At 42.8% G+C, this 17892-nt stretch overlaps 1 protein-coding gene across 1 annotated transcript; it reads right to left on the bottom strand.

Moving 5' to 3' along the window:
• Positions 1-5241: 5241 nt before the first annotated feature.
• On the bottom strand, positions 5242-6717 carry LOC122787863 (leucine-rich repeat extensin-like protein 3). The gene is made up of 2 exons (XM_044054778.1): positions 6292-6717; positions 5242-6171 (listed from the first exon to the last, which is right to left on the bottom strand). Exons 1-2 carry the CDS (start codon positions 6715-6717, stop codon positions 5242-5244), a joined length of 1356 nt encoding a protein of 451 aa, XP_043910713.1.
• Positions 6718-17892: the final 11175 nt, after the last annotated feature.

The following is a 17892-nucleotide window of genomic DNA, read 5'->3' as shown; positions in this document are numbered from 1 at the left end:
GCCCCACCCATGTGGACTCAGGCAGTCCTCATATCCTGTTCTGTCTTTCCTGATATGTGCATTCAAGTCACCCATTATCAACATCAATTCATGTTGTCCTGCTTTATCTAGTAGGTCCTGCAACTGCTGTCTGAATGCACTCTTTTCCTCACTATCACAACCCTGCTGTGGGACACAGGCTGAGATTATGAATACTGCCCTGTCATTACATTGGAGTCTAATTGCCATGAATCTGTCACTAATTCCGATGACATTCCTCACTGCCTTGTGAAGCCTCACTCTCTCATCACAATTCCCACACAATTTCTCCTCCTAAGTAGTAGACTCTGGATCCCAAGCCAGGTGGCTTTGCTGCACTGCCCTTCCATTTCATCTCTTGTATACATAGGATGTCCATCCTCCTCCATATCATCATGCCATCCACTTCTAAGCTGCATCCTGTCAGTAAACCTACATTAAGTGTAGCAATTCCCAGTTCAAATTTGGCAGGTTGATTGGTTTTATGTCCATCTTTCACTCAACAGAGCTATCCCAGGTAACCCAGACTGGGCAACTAGCCACCATCCAGCCAGTATCGTATTGACCCAAGGCTGCTGGGCTTTATGGCGGGCACACACTGGCCAGTTGGTGCACATACACCCCACCCACCATTAGCATGGGTCCTTGGCGTAGATCGGAGTAGGCCAGGTCCTCAACCCACTTATCACTGTGAGCTACCCATGCCCATTTTGGTGACATTAGTCAACATGACTGAATCACCTAGAGCCATATTTTATACCATCAATTGGCTAGCCCTGAGATTATTAACATAACTAAAAAAACAAGTCATGTGATTGCGTTTGACCTGGGTGGCTAGGTTAAACTCAAACTTGGCTTTGGTGGATTTTATTCAGTGATGAGGGCTGTATGATTCTGAGAATTGATCTTCTTATTTTTGGTCAAAATTCTCTTCCTTTTATTGTAAAGCTTAGTGATGTTATGGTTTCACCACTGGGGTATATTTCAGGGGTTTGCCCTGCACTTATTCCTACAGGGTAGTGCTGCATCTATGCAGCTGTTTACATGCTAATATAGAGTGGTGGTGTACTTTTCTGTGTATTCAACAGAGTTAACTGGACTTGCTGGGGATTTGATGCTTACCAATGTCTTTGAGAATTTTTAATCTTGATTTAATTTTGAATCTGTGTGGTGTGGTGGGTTAATGCAGTGGGCTGTAGGTGAAAGGGACCTGGGTTTGAAACTGGGCAGAGGTGTTTTTTACCCCCCTCACCCCCTAAAGGGCCCATATCTATACAGGAAGAATGCAGAGTCCCTGTAAACACAACTACACAGGTAAAAGCTGCACTCTCTAAAGCCAAAAACACAGCATCCATGGGACCGGACAACATCCCAGGCTGCGTTTTACCCGAACTTCAGAATGAACTGGCTCCCCACTTAAGCACCATGTTCAATAATAGCCTCGCATCAGGCTTTGTGCCCACTGAATGGCGCACAGCAACAGTTATCCCACTCCACAAAGGGGGAGCCACCACTGATCCCAGAAACTATCGACCTATTAGCCTGACGAGCCTGGTCTGCAAGGCCATGGAACGTATCATCATGGAACTCATAAACAAAGACACTGGTAACCTCCAAACTCTGGATCTCACCCAGTTCAGGTTTGTGAAAGGCAGATCATACCTCCTGAACCTGACTGACATCTTTGAGGCAGTCACCAAAGCTGTAGATGAGGGTAAGGTGGTTCACACAGCCTATCTTGACCTTGCCAAGGCTTTCGACACCATCCCCCATTCTGGAATTATAGCTAAACACACTAAACTAGGTATAAATCCCTATGTCACAAGATGAGTTGCCAACTGGCTCACTGACAGAACCCACAGTGTAAAAGTTGCAGACTCCAAATCTGACATTAAAGCAGTGACAAGTGGAGTACCACAGGGTTCCGTCCTGGGACCTCTCCTGTTTGGTATCTACTTCTCTGAAGTGCAGGCTAACACAGAAGGCCTCTGGCTAATGAAATTCGCTGATGACTGCAAACTAGGAGCCATAGTCAAGTCCCCAAATGATTTGGACATCCTACAGAAGGGCCTCGCTGAGACAGATGCCTGGTGTCAGAGCCATAGCCTCAAGCTCAATGCCAAAAAGCGCAGTGTCATCTCCTTTGGTAAAAACTCTGTACCCATGAACTACCACATAGGCAACAATCTACTTAACACCAAATGTGTGATAAGAGACCTTGGGACCCAGGTGGACAGTAGTCTCTCCTTTGATAGTCACATCGCCACAGTAGTCAGGAAGTCCTTCTACATGGCACACCTCATCATAAAAGTGTTCTCATCCAGGAAAAAAGAGGTCATTGTTCCCCTCTACTTGACACTCATTAGACCCATTATAGAGTACAATGCCCCTTTTGGAATGTACCTCACAAGACATCTGCAGCAGCTGGAAAGGCCACAGAAGTACCTCACAAAGAGGATTACTGGCCTCAAACAAATGCCCTACACTGACTGCCTCAAAAAACTCTATCTTTACTCTGTAGCATATCGCTTACTCTGAGGTGATCTCTGCCTAACATATAAAGCTATGTCAAACCTAGAGCTGTTGGACATGCTATACCTAAAGAAATTCTAATCCCTCCGAGCTACACGCTCTAGGGACCTAAACCTTGTCACCACAATAAACAGGATATGCTGGAGGGATAGATTCCTGTCCCAGAGACTTCTCATACTCTGGAACAGGCTACCCATCTATGTCAAGCAAAGTTCTTCATTAGCACGCTTCAAGAAAAATCTTGATGAGTGGATGGGAAATAGGAAATACACTCTGGGGATCACTTCTGTGTCTCTGCTTGACAGTGGCACAGGAAAATAACTTTCTTGGGTGGCGTAAGCCAGGGAACTTTGTTGGCTAGGCTTACATAGGCCCTTGGGCCGATAGCCTAGTACCTACCTATGAACCTATGAACCTATAAATGGTACCTTGGGTGGAAGGGGTCTGTGGTTTCAATTTTATTTTGAAGGAGACAGCTTTATTATCAGACCTGACAAATGACAAAGATGCACAAGGGGGGTGCAGGAAGCCCCCACATTAGTAATGACCAAATCCAAGATGTTGTTCTCCCCACTGGGTACTCTGACTAATCATTCCAGGGCATCTGTATTGACAAAGTCCAGGAATCTCTGTGTTTTTGCACTAGTGGTGCTGGTGTAGGTTTCCCAGTCTGGATAGTTTAATTCACCTTAGAAAATGGCATGGGTTTAATATTGAGTTTTTCTAGTTCCTGTAGATAGGTAGTATGGATCACAGATGGAGTTCTATAGCTAGCTAACATATGGTAAAGGACCTTTCTGATGGTTATTTGGACATGAAGAAATTCTAGTGCATCATACTGCAGTAGCAGCCTTGATGGGAGTCTCTTCTGGATGTAGATTGAGACACCTCCACCTGTTTTTCCCCTCCTGTGCAGCAGCTAGTTTAAGCTAGTGGAAGGCATTGTAGCCCTGGACAGCCTGAGTGGTCTCTACCATTTTAACAATGTCTCAGTCACTACACAGACATCAACGTCCTTAAGTGTATGAAGGGCTTGTAGGGAGTGGAGTTTCTTGTTCAGGCTCCTAGCATTGATCAGTAATACCTTCATATTTTCCTTTGCTTGTTTCATTATGTTAGTAGGTTTATCAGGCTGGCATTGCCTAAAAAGTACTTTGGGAGTGGAAAATGTCTTTGACAAAAATAGAAACCCTAGAGGGGACAGATGCAGGACATCCCTTCATAAGAACTGTGGCCTTCTGTTCATATCCTTCCAGGCTGACAAATACTGGACCCCCTTCTAATGACACCAAAAACTAAGCCAATTATTTAAGTCAAGTATTTTTTGCTCATATTGTGGCATCATCCTTGGAGAAGGTAGAATGCTGCTCAGTGCTGAGCTCATACATGACTGGGACACAGTTTGAGTGCTCCATCATACCCTTATTCATATAGTCCAGAGAGGTGCATCTCAAGTCATTGACATCCACATGTACTATGACAGAGCCATACCAGTACTTGGTGTTCAAGGGCTTGAGTGACATGTGTGATTATAGATTCATAGGTACATATTAGGCTAACAACCACCAGGGCCTTTATATGCCTAGCCACATAATCCAACCCAGTAGTGTCTCTATGTATCAAGGACATTTATTAGGAGGGGATATGTTAGTTAGGAAGTCTCTAGATGCTATATCTGTCTGTCTGTCTTTATGTAGGTAAGGATCTAGCTAAACAATTGAACGCCATCTACCAAGTAGGTATTGTAGTAAACTAAGACCCCCTGAATGTTGACTTTTATGTGGAAAGGTTGATAACAAACTGGCTGAAAAACTGGACCCATATTGTTACATTAGCAGGAGCCTCCCCAGAAAGTGAGATGATAAGTAAGAGTATACCTCAGGGTTCAGTGGTGGGATCCCATATACCTCAGGGCTCAGTGGTGGACCTCCATATACCTCAGGGCTCAATGGTGGGACTCCATATACCTCAGGGCTCAATGATGGGATCCCATATACCTCAGGGCTCAATGGTGGGATTCCATATACCTCAGGGCTCAGTGGTGGGATCCCATATACCTCAGGGCTCAGTGGTGGGATTCCCATATACCTCAGGGCTCAGTGATGGGACTCCATATACCTCAGGGCTCAGTGGTGGGCCTCCATATACCTCAGAGCTCAATGGTGGGACTCCATATACCTCAGGGCTCAATGGTGGGACTCCATATACCTCAGGGCTCAGTGGTGGGCCTCCATATACCTCAGGGCTCAGTGGCGGGACTCCATATACCTCAGGGCTCAGTGGTGGGATCCCATGTATCTCAGGGCTCAGTGGTAGGCCTCCATATACCTCAGAGCTCAATGGTGGGATTCCATATACCTCAGGGCTCAGTGGTGGGACTCCATATAATACTCAGGGCTCAGTGATGGCATCCCATATACCTCAGGGCTCAGTGGTGGGCCTCCATATACATTAGAGCTCAATGGTGGGATTCCATATACCTCAGGGCACAGTGGTGGGACTCCGTATACCTCAGGGCTCAGTGGTGGGATCCCATATACCTCAGGGCTCAGTGGTGGGCCTCCATATACCTCAGGGCTCAGTGGTGGGATCCCATGTATCTCAGGGCTCAGTGGTGGGCCTCCATATGCCTCAGAGCTCAATGGTGGGATTCCATATACCTTAGGGTTCACTGGTGGGACTCCATATACCTCAGGGCTCAGTGGTGGGATCCCATGTTATCTCAGGGCTCAGTGGTGGGATCCCATATACCTCAGAGCTCAATGGTCGGACTCCATATACCTCAGGGCTCAATGGTGGGATCCTGTATACCTCAGGGCTCAGTTTTGGGACTCCATATACATCAGGGCTCAATGGTGGAACTCCATATCCCTCATTGCTCAGTGGTGGGATCCCATATACCTCAGGGCTCACTGGTGGGATCCCATATACCTCAGGGCTCACTGGTGGGACTCCATATACCTCAGGGCTCAATGTTTGGACTCCATATACTTCAGGGCTCAATGGTGGGATCCCATACACCTCAGGGCTCAGTACTGGGCCTCCATATACATCAGAGCTCGGTGGTAGGATCCCATATACCTCAGGGCTCAGTGGTGGGACTCCATATACCTCAGGGCTCAGTGATGGGCCTCCATATACATCAGAGCTCAGTGGTGGGATCCCATATACCTCAGGGCTCAATGGTGGGACTCCATATACCTTAGGGCTCAGTGATGGGACTCCATATACATCAGGGCTCAGTGTTGAGCCTCCATATACCTCAGAGCTCAATGGTGGGACTCCATATACCTCAGGGCTCAATGGTGGGACTCCATATACCTCAATGCTCAGTGGTGGGCCTCCATATACCTCAGGGCTCAGTGGTGGGACTCCATATACCTCATGGCTCAGTGGTGGGATCCCATGTATCTCAGGGCTCAGTGGTTGGCCTCCATATACCTCAGAGCTCAATGGTGGGATTCCATATACCTCAGGGCTCAGTGGTGGGACTCCATATACCTCAGGGCTCAGTGGTGGGATCCCATATACCTCAGGGCTCAGTGGTGGACCTCCATATACCTCAGGGCTCAGTGGTGGGATCCCATGTATCTTAGGGCTCAGTGGTGGGCCTCCATATGCCTCAGAGCTCAATGGTGGGATTCCATATATCTCAGGGCTCACTGGTGGGACTCCTTATACCTCAGGGTTCAGTGGTGGGATCCCATGTATTTCAAGGCTCAGTGGTGGGATGCCATATACCTCAGGGCTCAATGGTGGGACTCCATATACCTCAGGGCTCAATGGTGGGATCCCATATACCTCAGGGCTCAATGGTGGAACTCCATATAACTCAGAGCTCAGTGGTGGGATCCCATATACCTCAGGGCTCACTGGTGTGATCCCATATACCTCAGGGCTCACTGGTGGGACTCCATATACCTCAGGGCTCAATGGTGGGACTCCATATACCTCAGGGCTCAGTGGTGGGATCCCATATACCTCAGGGCTTAGTGGTGGGCCTCCATATACATCAGAGCTCAGTGGTGGGATCCCATATACCTCAGGGCTCAGTGGTGGGACTCCATATACCTCAGGGCTCAGTGGTGGGACTCCATATACCTCAGAGCTCAGTGGTGGGACTCCATATACCTCAGGGCTCAGTGGTGGGACTTCATCTTTTTGCATATATTTGTAGATACAGACCTATGGCAAACTAAATTTGCAGATGACTGCAGACTGGGTGTTATTGTCAAACAACTTCTGATTCCAAATGCTTACCTTATGTAACCCTCACCAACCAATGGTGTACAGATAGCTTCACTGGCCCTCTTCAAAAGAAATCTTGATGAGTGGATGGAAAATAGAAAGTTCACCCCATGGATCACTTCAGTGGCTTTACTTGATAGAGACACTGGGAACTAACCTCAGGCAACACGATGCCAGGGCACTTCTATGGGCTAGGCTTGTAAAGGTTCCAGGACCATTAGCCTTGTACACACCTATGAACCTACAAAATTAAATGCAAAAAGTGCAGTACTATCACATCTGATGTATCCTGGCACCAGACAAGCAGCTCACCATCAATACCAACATCTTGTACTGGTTGTAATACTCTGTCACTGACTTGGGGATGCAGAAGTTGTTAACTTACATGGGGACTATGAGCATGATGCATGTGTTAATGATATATTGTGGTCTTTAATGAAAATTGATTAAACAGCTTAATCCACCAATGGACTATCAAGTGAATCAATCATAGTTCATAGGTCCTTACTAGGCTAGTGATTTGTAAAAATCTTAAGAAGCCTGGCCTTACTTACATTCCCATAGTAAGTTTTTTAGTCCTTATGTTTTGTGAATGAAAATCCCAAGACAGGCAAAACAGGGATATGTTAGACATTTACTTTTGTGACTCCTTCTGTGAGAGACATGGGTGCTAAATTTGGGATGAAGTTATAGTTTCCCATCCAGTCATCCAAATTATGTTTAAACAGAATAAGCTACATATTTTGCTTCATGTGAGTAGAAGATTTTTTCACAAAAAGGGTACTGTGACTACCAACATGCCCAGTTTATGCTGCAGAAGAGATCAACATCCCTTGTTTGGGTGTTTGCTACCATGGACTTGCTAATGTGTAATAGGACTATCAGGATAGTATCTGTTGAAGGCCAATGCTACACAAATGAGGCAGAGATCACTTCTTTGTAGCTTGTACGATACAAGGAAGACAGACAAAGCTTTGAGATGCATAGTTTTTAGGGTTTAGGCCCTTGATTTTTTTTAGTGTAAAAACATTGTGAGCCTTCCAGTTGCAACAAGTGTTTGGAAGGTACATACACAAAGGGGAATTTTATTCAAGGACAATGGAAGGCTTACATCCCTGGACCTGGACACCATCCGTTTAGATATAAGCTGCATAATAAAAAAGGACTTCTTTATAATAGTGGATTGTGGCCTACCCTAATTTTCTGGGCCCTGGTTATGAGCCTGTTTACTATTCAATGAGTTACAGAGGGATTATATTTATTGTAGTCTTTTGGGGTTTCTAATAACAATACAGGAATGGACCCCATTCCTAAGTCAAGGTAAGATTAAAGTTCACAAAATTAGTATTGTTTCAATATTTGATGTTCACCAGAAGTGCTGTTCACAGCACTCGCAATGCACCCAGTAATGACTCCTTCTGCAATTCATATAGAGTTACATGCATAGGTAACATATCTAAGTATGATTGTAAATTCTTTTTATTAAGACCCAGTGCGCCTACTACTGTTGGAACAATCTAGGTATCTTTCTTCCATATTATCCTCTTTTCTGCCTGCAAATCCTGGTATTTTATGACTTTGTGTCTTTCTGTATATAAGACACTGTAATCACTAGGTGTAGCAATTTCAATGATCAATGCTACTTTTCTCTTCTTTTCATGGACTACTATATCTGGTTTTCTTGCAAATATTTTTATTTTTTGTTGATAATGGGTGATCCCATATGACAAACATCATCATTTTGTATAATACTTTGTGGCTTATGTTTCCAATGTTTTTCAGCTACTTCAGTATTGCAATGTTTGCACAATCCCCAATGCAACAGTCTTGCCACACTATTATGCTTTTCAGTATACAGTCCTTCTGCCATTAGTATATCACAACTAGCAACAAATAGTGCACCTGTTTCCAATTCTGTTTTACAAAACCTATACTTGTCTGCTTCTCCCACATGTTCAATGGACTTTGTAAACCAGCGTGTATGTAGTCCACTATTTTGGGCCACCAATATTAACCTTTCATATTTTTGTTTAAATTCACCTCTCCTTAATGACTCCTGCATTCGATACTGCCGATCATGAGGTTGTTCCAAGAATTTTCTATAATTGCAACTATATTTATGCATTTTCCACATTTCTTGCCTTCTCATCTGATCCTTCACCTTATATTCTTTCTATTGTTTTTTGGCACATTCACTTGCTGCCTGATTTTTATTATTGACTTCTGGTTTGATTTCCCTTCCTTCTTGACACTGATATGCTTTTGCTAAACTAACCAAGGAAGACATGTATGTTTGGGTTTTGTAAAGTCAGCAGACTTGTATGCAGTCCTGTGATTGCAGATCTATACCTGTAATCAATTTTGAGGAGGTGCATACCTCCATCAGAATGGGGAATATATAGTTTTGGTATGCATTGATTCTTATAAATCATCTGATGAGCATGAAGCATCCTTCTTATTTACCTGTCTAATCCATCCAATACCTTTTGGGGCTAGTCATTCACTCCAAAACTGTAAGTTAGGACATGAAGAGCAAATTGGTTTATAGCTTGGACTTTGTTCCTAGATGTCAGTGCTGTTTTCAGTATTAATTTTAGTCTTCTAAAATATTCCTTCCCAAGTTTTATTCACGTTTGTTCATGTTTTATTGTTGATCCTTCATCAATTCCCAAATATTTGCACACTCCCTGTTGTTTAAGTTCTTTTATATCACATTCCTGGACCAGGCTGATGTTTTCTTGGTGCTGCGGCTTTCCTGCTTTAAAGGTTCCTTTTGCACATTTATCAAGATCAAATGACGTTCTTGTATCATCTAAAAAAGTTTTGACCACTTGCGGTTGTGCTTTCAATTCCTCATCTGATTAACTATATAATTTTAAATCATCCACAAAAAGAAGATGAGAAGTCTTTACATTATTTTTTTCTGGGAGACAATTGTAGCCCTGACCTAATCTGTTAAGCAGACAGCTTAATGGGTTAAGGACAAGACAAAACAGCAGTGGTGACAGAGTCACCCTGGAATATCCCCCTATGGATTTTTATCCCTGGAATAATAATTTGTCCTTTATCATGGCTTAACTGCAAAGTGATTTGCCACTGTTTCATGGTCGCTGTAAACTAATCAATCAGTGAAGGTGTATCTTATACACCTTTAAGCACTTTTTTATCCATGAATGTGGATGCTTTTTTGTAGTCTATTCATGCCATACTGAGATTCTTCCCCTTTTTAGAGTTCTCCATTATGATTTTATTTAACAACAAATGATCCTTTGCTCCATATAACTTTATTTGTTACCCTTTTGTTCTATTGCCATGATTGAGTTTTCTTCTAAATGACTGTAAACTCTGTCAGCATCAATTCCAGTGTATAGTTTATACATCATTGGAAGACAAGGTATTGGTCTATAGTTTTTAAGATAGTTTGCAGGTTCGCTCTCAAGTAGAAGTATTGTTTTTGTTGTTGTTAACTAGATTGGTGTCTGTTTGGGGTGTGCATATAAATATTTCTAACATATGGCTAAATCTTCCTGTTAAGATGTTAATACTTTAAGCTAGAAGTTAGGTACTGCATATGGGCATAGGGTTTTCCAATTAGGAGCTTTTCTTAACTTTGTTTCAATCTTTCTGGCTGTTACTTCATCCAATTTCATATCCAGTACATTTGAACTTCTTATTCTTTCTTTTACTTCTTCTGTCCATTTAGCATCTTTGTTATGTTCCACAGGATGTTCATGGATATTTCTCCAAAATGTATCTATTTCTTCTTTTTTGGTGTTGTTTAAATTCCTTTTGCCTTGTTTCTCAATTCTCAATAAACCTTTATGAGTCATCAATAAATTGGTTATTTTGTACTTTTCTTTTATATTTATCTGCATGTCTTCTGAGTTTCTCTGCCTATGCTGATATTTTAAATTTATTTGAGATAGTGTACAATAGACCTTGATGTGTGCTGATACTCTGCATTGCTTTTATCACATTTATCTTTCTGAGTAATTTTGTTCATCTGTTTCCTCTTCTATACTCTTCTAATAGTGACACTTCTTGTCTTAACTGCATTATAGTTTCCTCTGTTTGATACTTCCATGATGGCATTTGATTTTTTCAATTCCGTTCCCTTACTGCCCTATGTTTTTGTGGCAAGACTTTATCTGTTATTAATTTAGCTGCACAGTAATGTATCCTGTTTACTTCTGTTACAGCGCACAAATCTCTGTGAACAGTCCTTATTATTGTGTTGATTTGTTTTATCAAACTTCTACGTTTTTGACTTTATGAAGTCTATTTCTTTCATTGATCTTAGTATGTCTATCCATCTATATTAAATCAAGCAACTCTTCTTTTAAATCCTTTTCTTCTAAGCTGAGGGAACATTCTTTGTTCTCCATTTCCTGTGGGTATTCTACAGTAAGTTCCAGAACATCTTCCTGTGCCACATTCTCTTCAGTTTCATCCTGTGTCATCCATTGCTGTTTCATATGGGAGCTCACTGGCCTATCACTCCACAACATTGAGTGTGTCAGAGTTGCCACGGTTTCCTGTTCCTTCCGTTGCTGTGCAACTCCAACTGAACTTTTGTACTGGTTTCCTATGGAAGGCTCCAAAGTGTTTCTTGCTCCACTGGTTTCTCCTAAATTTGGGGATCCATTGCTCAATCCTGCTATTATGTTATCAGAGTTAGATTTTCTACACTAAATATTTCACTTCACAGGTAATCCATAACCCAGTATCTATTTTTTTTTAACTTCTACTTTGTTATTCTTCTGTTCTACCTTCCCTCTTTGTGGTTTTATTTTTTGTATTGTGAAATTTTCCAAATCTAGATGCCTTTGCCTGTATTTCTCTTCAAATATCTTTGGGGCTGCTTTTTTTTGTATTTTACTGGGAGAGTTTATCTATGATGCCTGAATGTGGAGTGGTGTCAAATGACTTTGTGACGACTAGATATGTAGTGTGCACTGACGCAACCTTATTTATTGCTTCAGTAGCCTTCACAAAGAAGTCAGTCAGGTTACATAGGCAGTATCTGCCCTTCACAAATCCAAACAGACTTGGGTCGAGAGTTTGTAGGTTGCCTATGTCCTTTGTCTTTATTTGCTGATTTCATAATGATCCTTTCCATAGCTATAAACATGAAACTAGTCATGTATTTGGCTCTGTAATTTCATGGGTCCACTGATGCCCCACCTTTGTGTAAGGGGATAACTGCTGATGACTTCCATTTATCTGGCATGAATCCTGTCTGGAGGCTGATACTGGATAGCCTCTGTATGGCAGTCTGACAAGTCCTGTTTTAGGCTGACTAGCAGTCAGTCTGGTTATCTGGCCCAATTGAGGTAGTGTTTCTGGCCTTGGATAGTGCCTTGGGGACTTATTCTTATGAGATTTTGAGGGAAATAAACTAACCAAACTAATGGTGAATTTGCAACCAGTGAAAACAAAACACCAACAAACAGATTTTGAGGGGAAGGTATAGATTAGGTTATGTGATTTGGGAATATAGGAAGGAGGGGGAGTGAAGCTGGAGTTAAATTTGTCTGCAAGAAGGCTGGCTTATGTTCTCTGAGTCAGAGTATGTGATATAATTTCCTATTAGCTCTGCACAGTTGTGTGCATTGTTTAAGGTCTTTGACATAGTTAAAGAAGACTTTGTGGTTTCTGTCACCTGGGTGACTATTCTTACCTTATATCTGGCTTTAGGTCATTGGCTCAGGGTCTAGAGACCCCTGTTAAGTTTAACAAGAGTGTTTGTAGCATCTTGAATGTAATGATTTTTTCTTATATTATAGACCCTGTTTATATTTGGATTCTACCATAAAGAGGGTTTATTCTTAAATTTGGCATTGTATTTACTTTGGAGGAGGAGAGATGTATCTGTACAGATATTTTGATATGTATAGAATTTGGAGGTAAAGGATTCTATATATCACTGGGATCATCGGTTTGGAAGGGAATTTTGAATGTAGAAGGGTCATCGACTCAGCATTAGTAGATTAGTCTTAGTATAATCTCTGAATGCAGATGTACTGGAATATACCACTGGCTTCATTTTTATGGTAAATATGACTGACACTGATCTGATTAGACCAGGAAATAAGTGACAATTGATGGAGCAAGTAGTCCCTGACTGGGGTGCAGCCTGACTAGTCCAGAGAGTTTATACTGAAGTCAAGAAATTACTTGGCATACATGTTTGAGGCTGTATAAGTCTTCCAGTTAATGGAGGTGTAGTTGAAGCCTCCTAGCAGAGTGGTGCTTCACTTAATGCATACTGGTTAGGGTGGCTGTATAGGATGAGGGAGGCATAGAGGGGCTTCTGTATTTAGCTATATCTGGAGTTAACTAAGGCTTTTAAGAGAGAATTCAAAAGTAGAAGTACCTTCCTATTTCAAGTACAAGGATGCATGGTGCTGCCAGCAGCGGTCCAGGCAGTGTCATGCTCCAGGGTTGCATGGTGCTGCCAGCAGCAGTCCAGGCAGTGTCATGCTCCTGGGTTACATGGTGCTGTGTGCAGTGCTCCAGGCAGTGTCATGCTCCAGGGTTGCATGGTGCTGCCAGCAGCACTCCAGGCAGTGTCATGCTCCAGGGTTGCATGATGCTGCCAGCAGCGTTCCAGGCAGTGTCATGCTCCTGGGTTACATGGTGCTGCGTGCAGTGCTCCAGGCAGTGTCATGCTCCAGGGTTGCATGGTGCTGCCAGCAGCACTCCAGGCAGTGCTATGCTCCTGGGTTACATGGTGTTGGGTGCAGTGCTCCAGGCAGTGTCATGCTCCAGTGTTGCATGGTGCTGCCAGCAGCACTCCAGGCAGTACCATGCTCCTGGGTTACATGGTACTGCCAGCAGCACTCCAGGCAGCGTCATGCTCCAGGGTTGCATGGTGCTGCCAGCAGCGCTCTAGGTAGTATCATGCACCAGGGTTGCATGGTGCTGCCAGCATTGCTCTAGGCAGTGTCATGCTCCTGGGTTACATGGTGCTGCCAGCAGCACTCCAGGCAGTGCCATGCTCCTGGGTTACATAGTGCTGCCAGCAGCACTCCAGGCAGTGCCATGCTCCTGGGTTACATAGTGCTGCCAGCAGCAGTCCAGGCAGTGTCATGCTCCAGGAATGCATGGTGCTGCCAGCAGCACTCCAGTCAGTGTCATTCTCCTGGGTTACATGGTGCTGCCAGCAGTGGTCCAGGCAGTGTCATGCTCCAGGGTTGCATGGTGCTGCCAGCAGTGCTCCAGGCAGTGCCATGCTCCTGGGTTACAGGAAAAAAAGTGGTAAAAGTGTAAAATCAGATCACAGAATCATAGGAGGTTACTAGGCTAAAGGCTCTAGAGCCTTCGTAAGCCTAGCCATTCATTACACAATTTTCTAATTTTGTTAATGCCCATGGGTCTGAACAGCTTTGTTTATATGCCTGTGTATTAGAGCATCTATGCCCCTTCCATAAGAGCCACAGCGGACAAGCAGTAGCAAAGCTAGGACGGTGGAGGGGCAGAAGATACCACAAGCGGAAAGTGTTGGGGGACGTGACTAGCTGAGTCTGATCTTTCATTGATGTAATACCTGCTTTTAAAAGTCGGTATTGCATTTGCGGCCACACCTGAGAGCTGTAGCACTCTGTGTGTAGTCTAAATGTAGCAACTGCTTGCTACAATGTGACAAGCAGGTTACTACAGTTTAAAAGTACTTAAAACCTGAGCACTGTAGTGCTCTGTGGAGGCATGGTATAAACTGTAACAACTGTTCTCTATATTTGTTGTATGCAGTTTGCTACAGTTGAAAAAGGTTTTTTTAAACTAAAACAGGGGTGCCATACCACACCATGCAGGCAGGGTATAAGCTGTAGCAACTATTTTCTAAGAAGTTATGCTGAGGGAGGGTTGGGAGAAAGGCACAGAAATGAGACCTGTATGTCTGGGCAGGAGTTGGGGTGTGTGTTGTGCATCTGGCCACCCATGTGGTTGGTATGCCAATAAAATGTCCTTTTTTTGCTATTCGATAGAAGAGCTTGGGGGAGGCATAGATCTAACTGTAATAAGCCAATCACTTATTGACATTTTACAACAAAGTGCTTTTTTTCACATGAAGAGTGGAGAGGGTGGGGGTATTGGTTCACAAAACCAGCCCAGGATGCTGGTTGAGCCAGCTATGCTTCTAGTGACAAACTAAGGGTGAATTGCATTTTCCCATCCATTGGTCCAAACTGCACTTGAATAAGCTTTGTCACATGAATGGGGAGACTGTTCCAGAGAAGTAATTTCTGAGACACATACCTGTCACTCCAACATGTTTTGTTTATGTCATAAACTAGGTTTAGCTCCTTAGATTGGGTAATTCTAGTGCTGTTTACTTTGCATATGTGTAGCAGATCCATCAGGGCTGGATCAGGGAATGCTTCATAGGTTAGGCACAGATCGCCCCTCAGTAGCCTGTAGGATACAGAGTACAGGGACAGCACTTTGAGGTAGTCCACATAGGACATATTATTTACACCCTATATTCATATTTCCCTATTTAACAGGGAAAAACACATTAACTAGGAGAAGGTGCAATTGGATACATAAACAGCCAAGTAAGTGTTCAAGACATAAAAACAGAAAATTTAACACGAATTGTAAAAAAAGTTATAAAATTTGATTAAATAAACAAAAAAACCCAATGAAATCACCTATACCTCAGAAACAGAAGGTACAGGGTTTGATTCTCACATTTGGAAAGGAAATTGGCTAGCCTTAAAATGGCCCACAAGGGCAGCTAGCCTAGTACTTACCTATGAGCTTATGAACCTAAATGACTAAGTACAGCAGTTTAAAGTACTTTCATGGATATTTTCTGAAGTTTCAAGTTTGAAAAACACCAGAAAAACTTTCCTCAGCACATGTGGTTCAGCTCTCTCACTCACCCCTGGTAGTCTAGGGAAAGGCACAAGGAAAAGGCTAGCAGCACTATTAAATGGAGTGTAAAAGTGAAATAACCAATAAGAAAGTAGTTAGAAATCCAGCCAATAATGTTTACCCCCCAGAAACAGCAGCAAACTATTTCCTGTTACTGCATAGCCATTATTGCCCTCAGCAAGTTTACACCCAGACTAGAAAACCAACCAAAAATTGAACATTGATGTATGAATAAGTTATAAAAGTAGGAAAAAGCTAGATGGAGATGTTATCTAACAGATTAACAAAGAACAGTCATCTCTTACTTCAGAAAGGTTACCACGATGTAGACATGAGGGGTACACTTCTCAGTAACCATTTCTGATTTAGAAGTAGCCCTACCACAGTATCACAGAATGAAGGCTTGCAGCATTATGGTGGGTTGTCTCTATTGCTGTGCTCAATGCTAAAGATGCATTCTGGGGAGAGGCATATGCTATTTAGTCATGTGCTCTGCCGCAGAACTGCTGTCAGTAAGACTTTTAGAGCTGAACGATTCAAAGAATCCCTTGGCTGCATAAGTAACATGCCTGTTCATGACTGTTTGAGTTAATGAGTACAGGTAAAAGCTCATGCTTATCCAGAGCAGCATAGGCAAGTACTGGGGAGTTTAGTAGACAGGTAATTTGGGATCTGTGCACTTCTATGTGTATGGGAGGGATTGCATGTTTGAGTGCAAGTGGAAATGTCTGTCTGAAATGGGAGGTCACAGTATGGGGGGTGTCACTGAATAGTATGGTAGGTTTTTGTGTGTATGCGTGTGTGTGTGTGTGTGTGTGTGTGTGTGTGTGTGTGTGTGTGTGTGTGTGTGTGTGTGTGGACTGAATGTGTGTGGGTGGGTTTGGGGGTGCAATACCTCCACACTCCCCTGCACTAATGAGAGAAACCAAAAACACTGAGTCTGGAATAACAACTAGACACCAGGGATAACGCTATCATTTCTTGCCTTAAAAGCACTTAAAGATGAGATACTGTGTGTGTGTGTGTGTGTGTGTGTGTGTGTGTGTGTGTGTGTGTGTGTGTGTGTGTGTGTGTGTGTGTGTGTATGTGTGTGTGTGTGTGTGTGTGTGTGTGTGTGTGTGTGTGTGTGTGTGTGTGTGTGTGTGTGTGTGTGTGTGTGTGTGTGTGTGTGTGTGTGTGTATGTGTGTGTGTGTGTGGGGGGGGGTATGGTGAGACTACTAGCCTCTAGAGATTACACTTAACATTTTGTATTAATGGCACTTAGGCGTGGGGTAGTCACTAGACACCTGGGATACTCTATCATAGTATGCCTTAAAAGCACTTAATTAAAAAAAAAAAGAAGGACAACACAGATCAGCGGGGAACCAACTAGACACCAGAGATTAGTCTTTCCTCTCACACCTTAATGGCACTTAGGTTCAGAAGGAAAATCACTAGCCACCAGGAGTAACTCTTCAACAATATTTCTTAAAAGGGCACATATAAAAAAAAGAAAGCTATGAGTAGGGGATGGACCACTAGATACCAGGGATATTACAAATAATGTTTTAAAGGCACTAAAAAGGATTCAAACACTGTACCGTCCCAACTCCCAAAGAGAATATTAGTCCACTGCATCACCATTAGACACCATGGATAAAACGGGCATGAAAACTAAAACTAGAAAAAAATGAAATTACAAGGGGGGGACCTTTGAACCCCGCACCCTTGATACAGGAAAAAGCATTTATTAACCCACCACACTAGATGATACGTTAGTGTTGCAACGTTTTTTTTAATGCTTAAAACCAGTTCATGAGTTATGAAGGAGCAGAACATATTGCTCAGCCTCACAGAGCAAGAAATCTAGACAAAGCCAAAAGTAATTGTGGGAAAAAGGCACACAATCAGGAACAGATTTCAATTCTTACTCTGATAAATAATCACTAGAATAACAGCTTTTGCATTAGCATGCAGTAACTAATGGATATGAGGTCTGAAACTCTAATGTTTGGTAATAATGACTGATTGTATTCATCCATGACTTATTATGGCAGCAACAACATAAGAGGAAACATCTGGAACATTCTGTCAACTCATGGAGTAAATTAATATATATATATATATATATATATATATATATATATATATATATATATATTGCAGGCATTAGTTTTATTTGACCTTTTCTGTAGAGGTTAAACAGCCCCCAAATGGAAACCAAGCACAGCGCC

The sequence above is a fragment of the Protopterus annectens genome, chromosome 13.part0 (assembly GCF_019279795.1).
Source record: "Protopterus annectens isolate FY-2018-M chromosome 13.part0, PAN1.0, whole genome shotgun sequence".
In the NCBI taxonomy this organism is placed as follows: domain Eukaryota; kingdom Metazoa; phylum Chordata; order Ceratodontiformes; family Protopteridae; genus Protopterus; species Protopterus annectens.
Note: the sequence above shows the minus strand (reverse complement) of the source record. Positions and strands in the feature narration are given on the sequence as shown.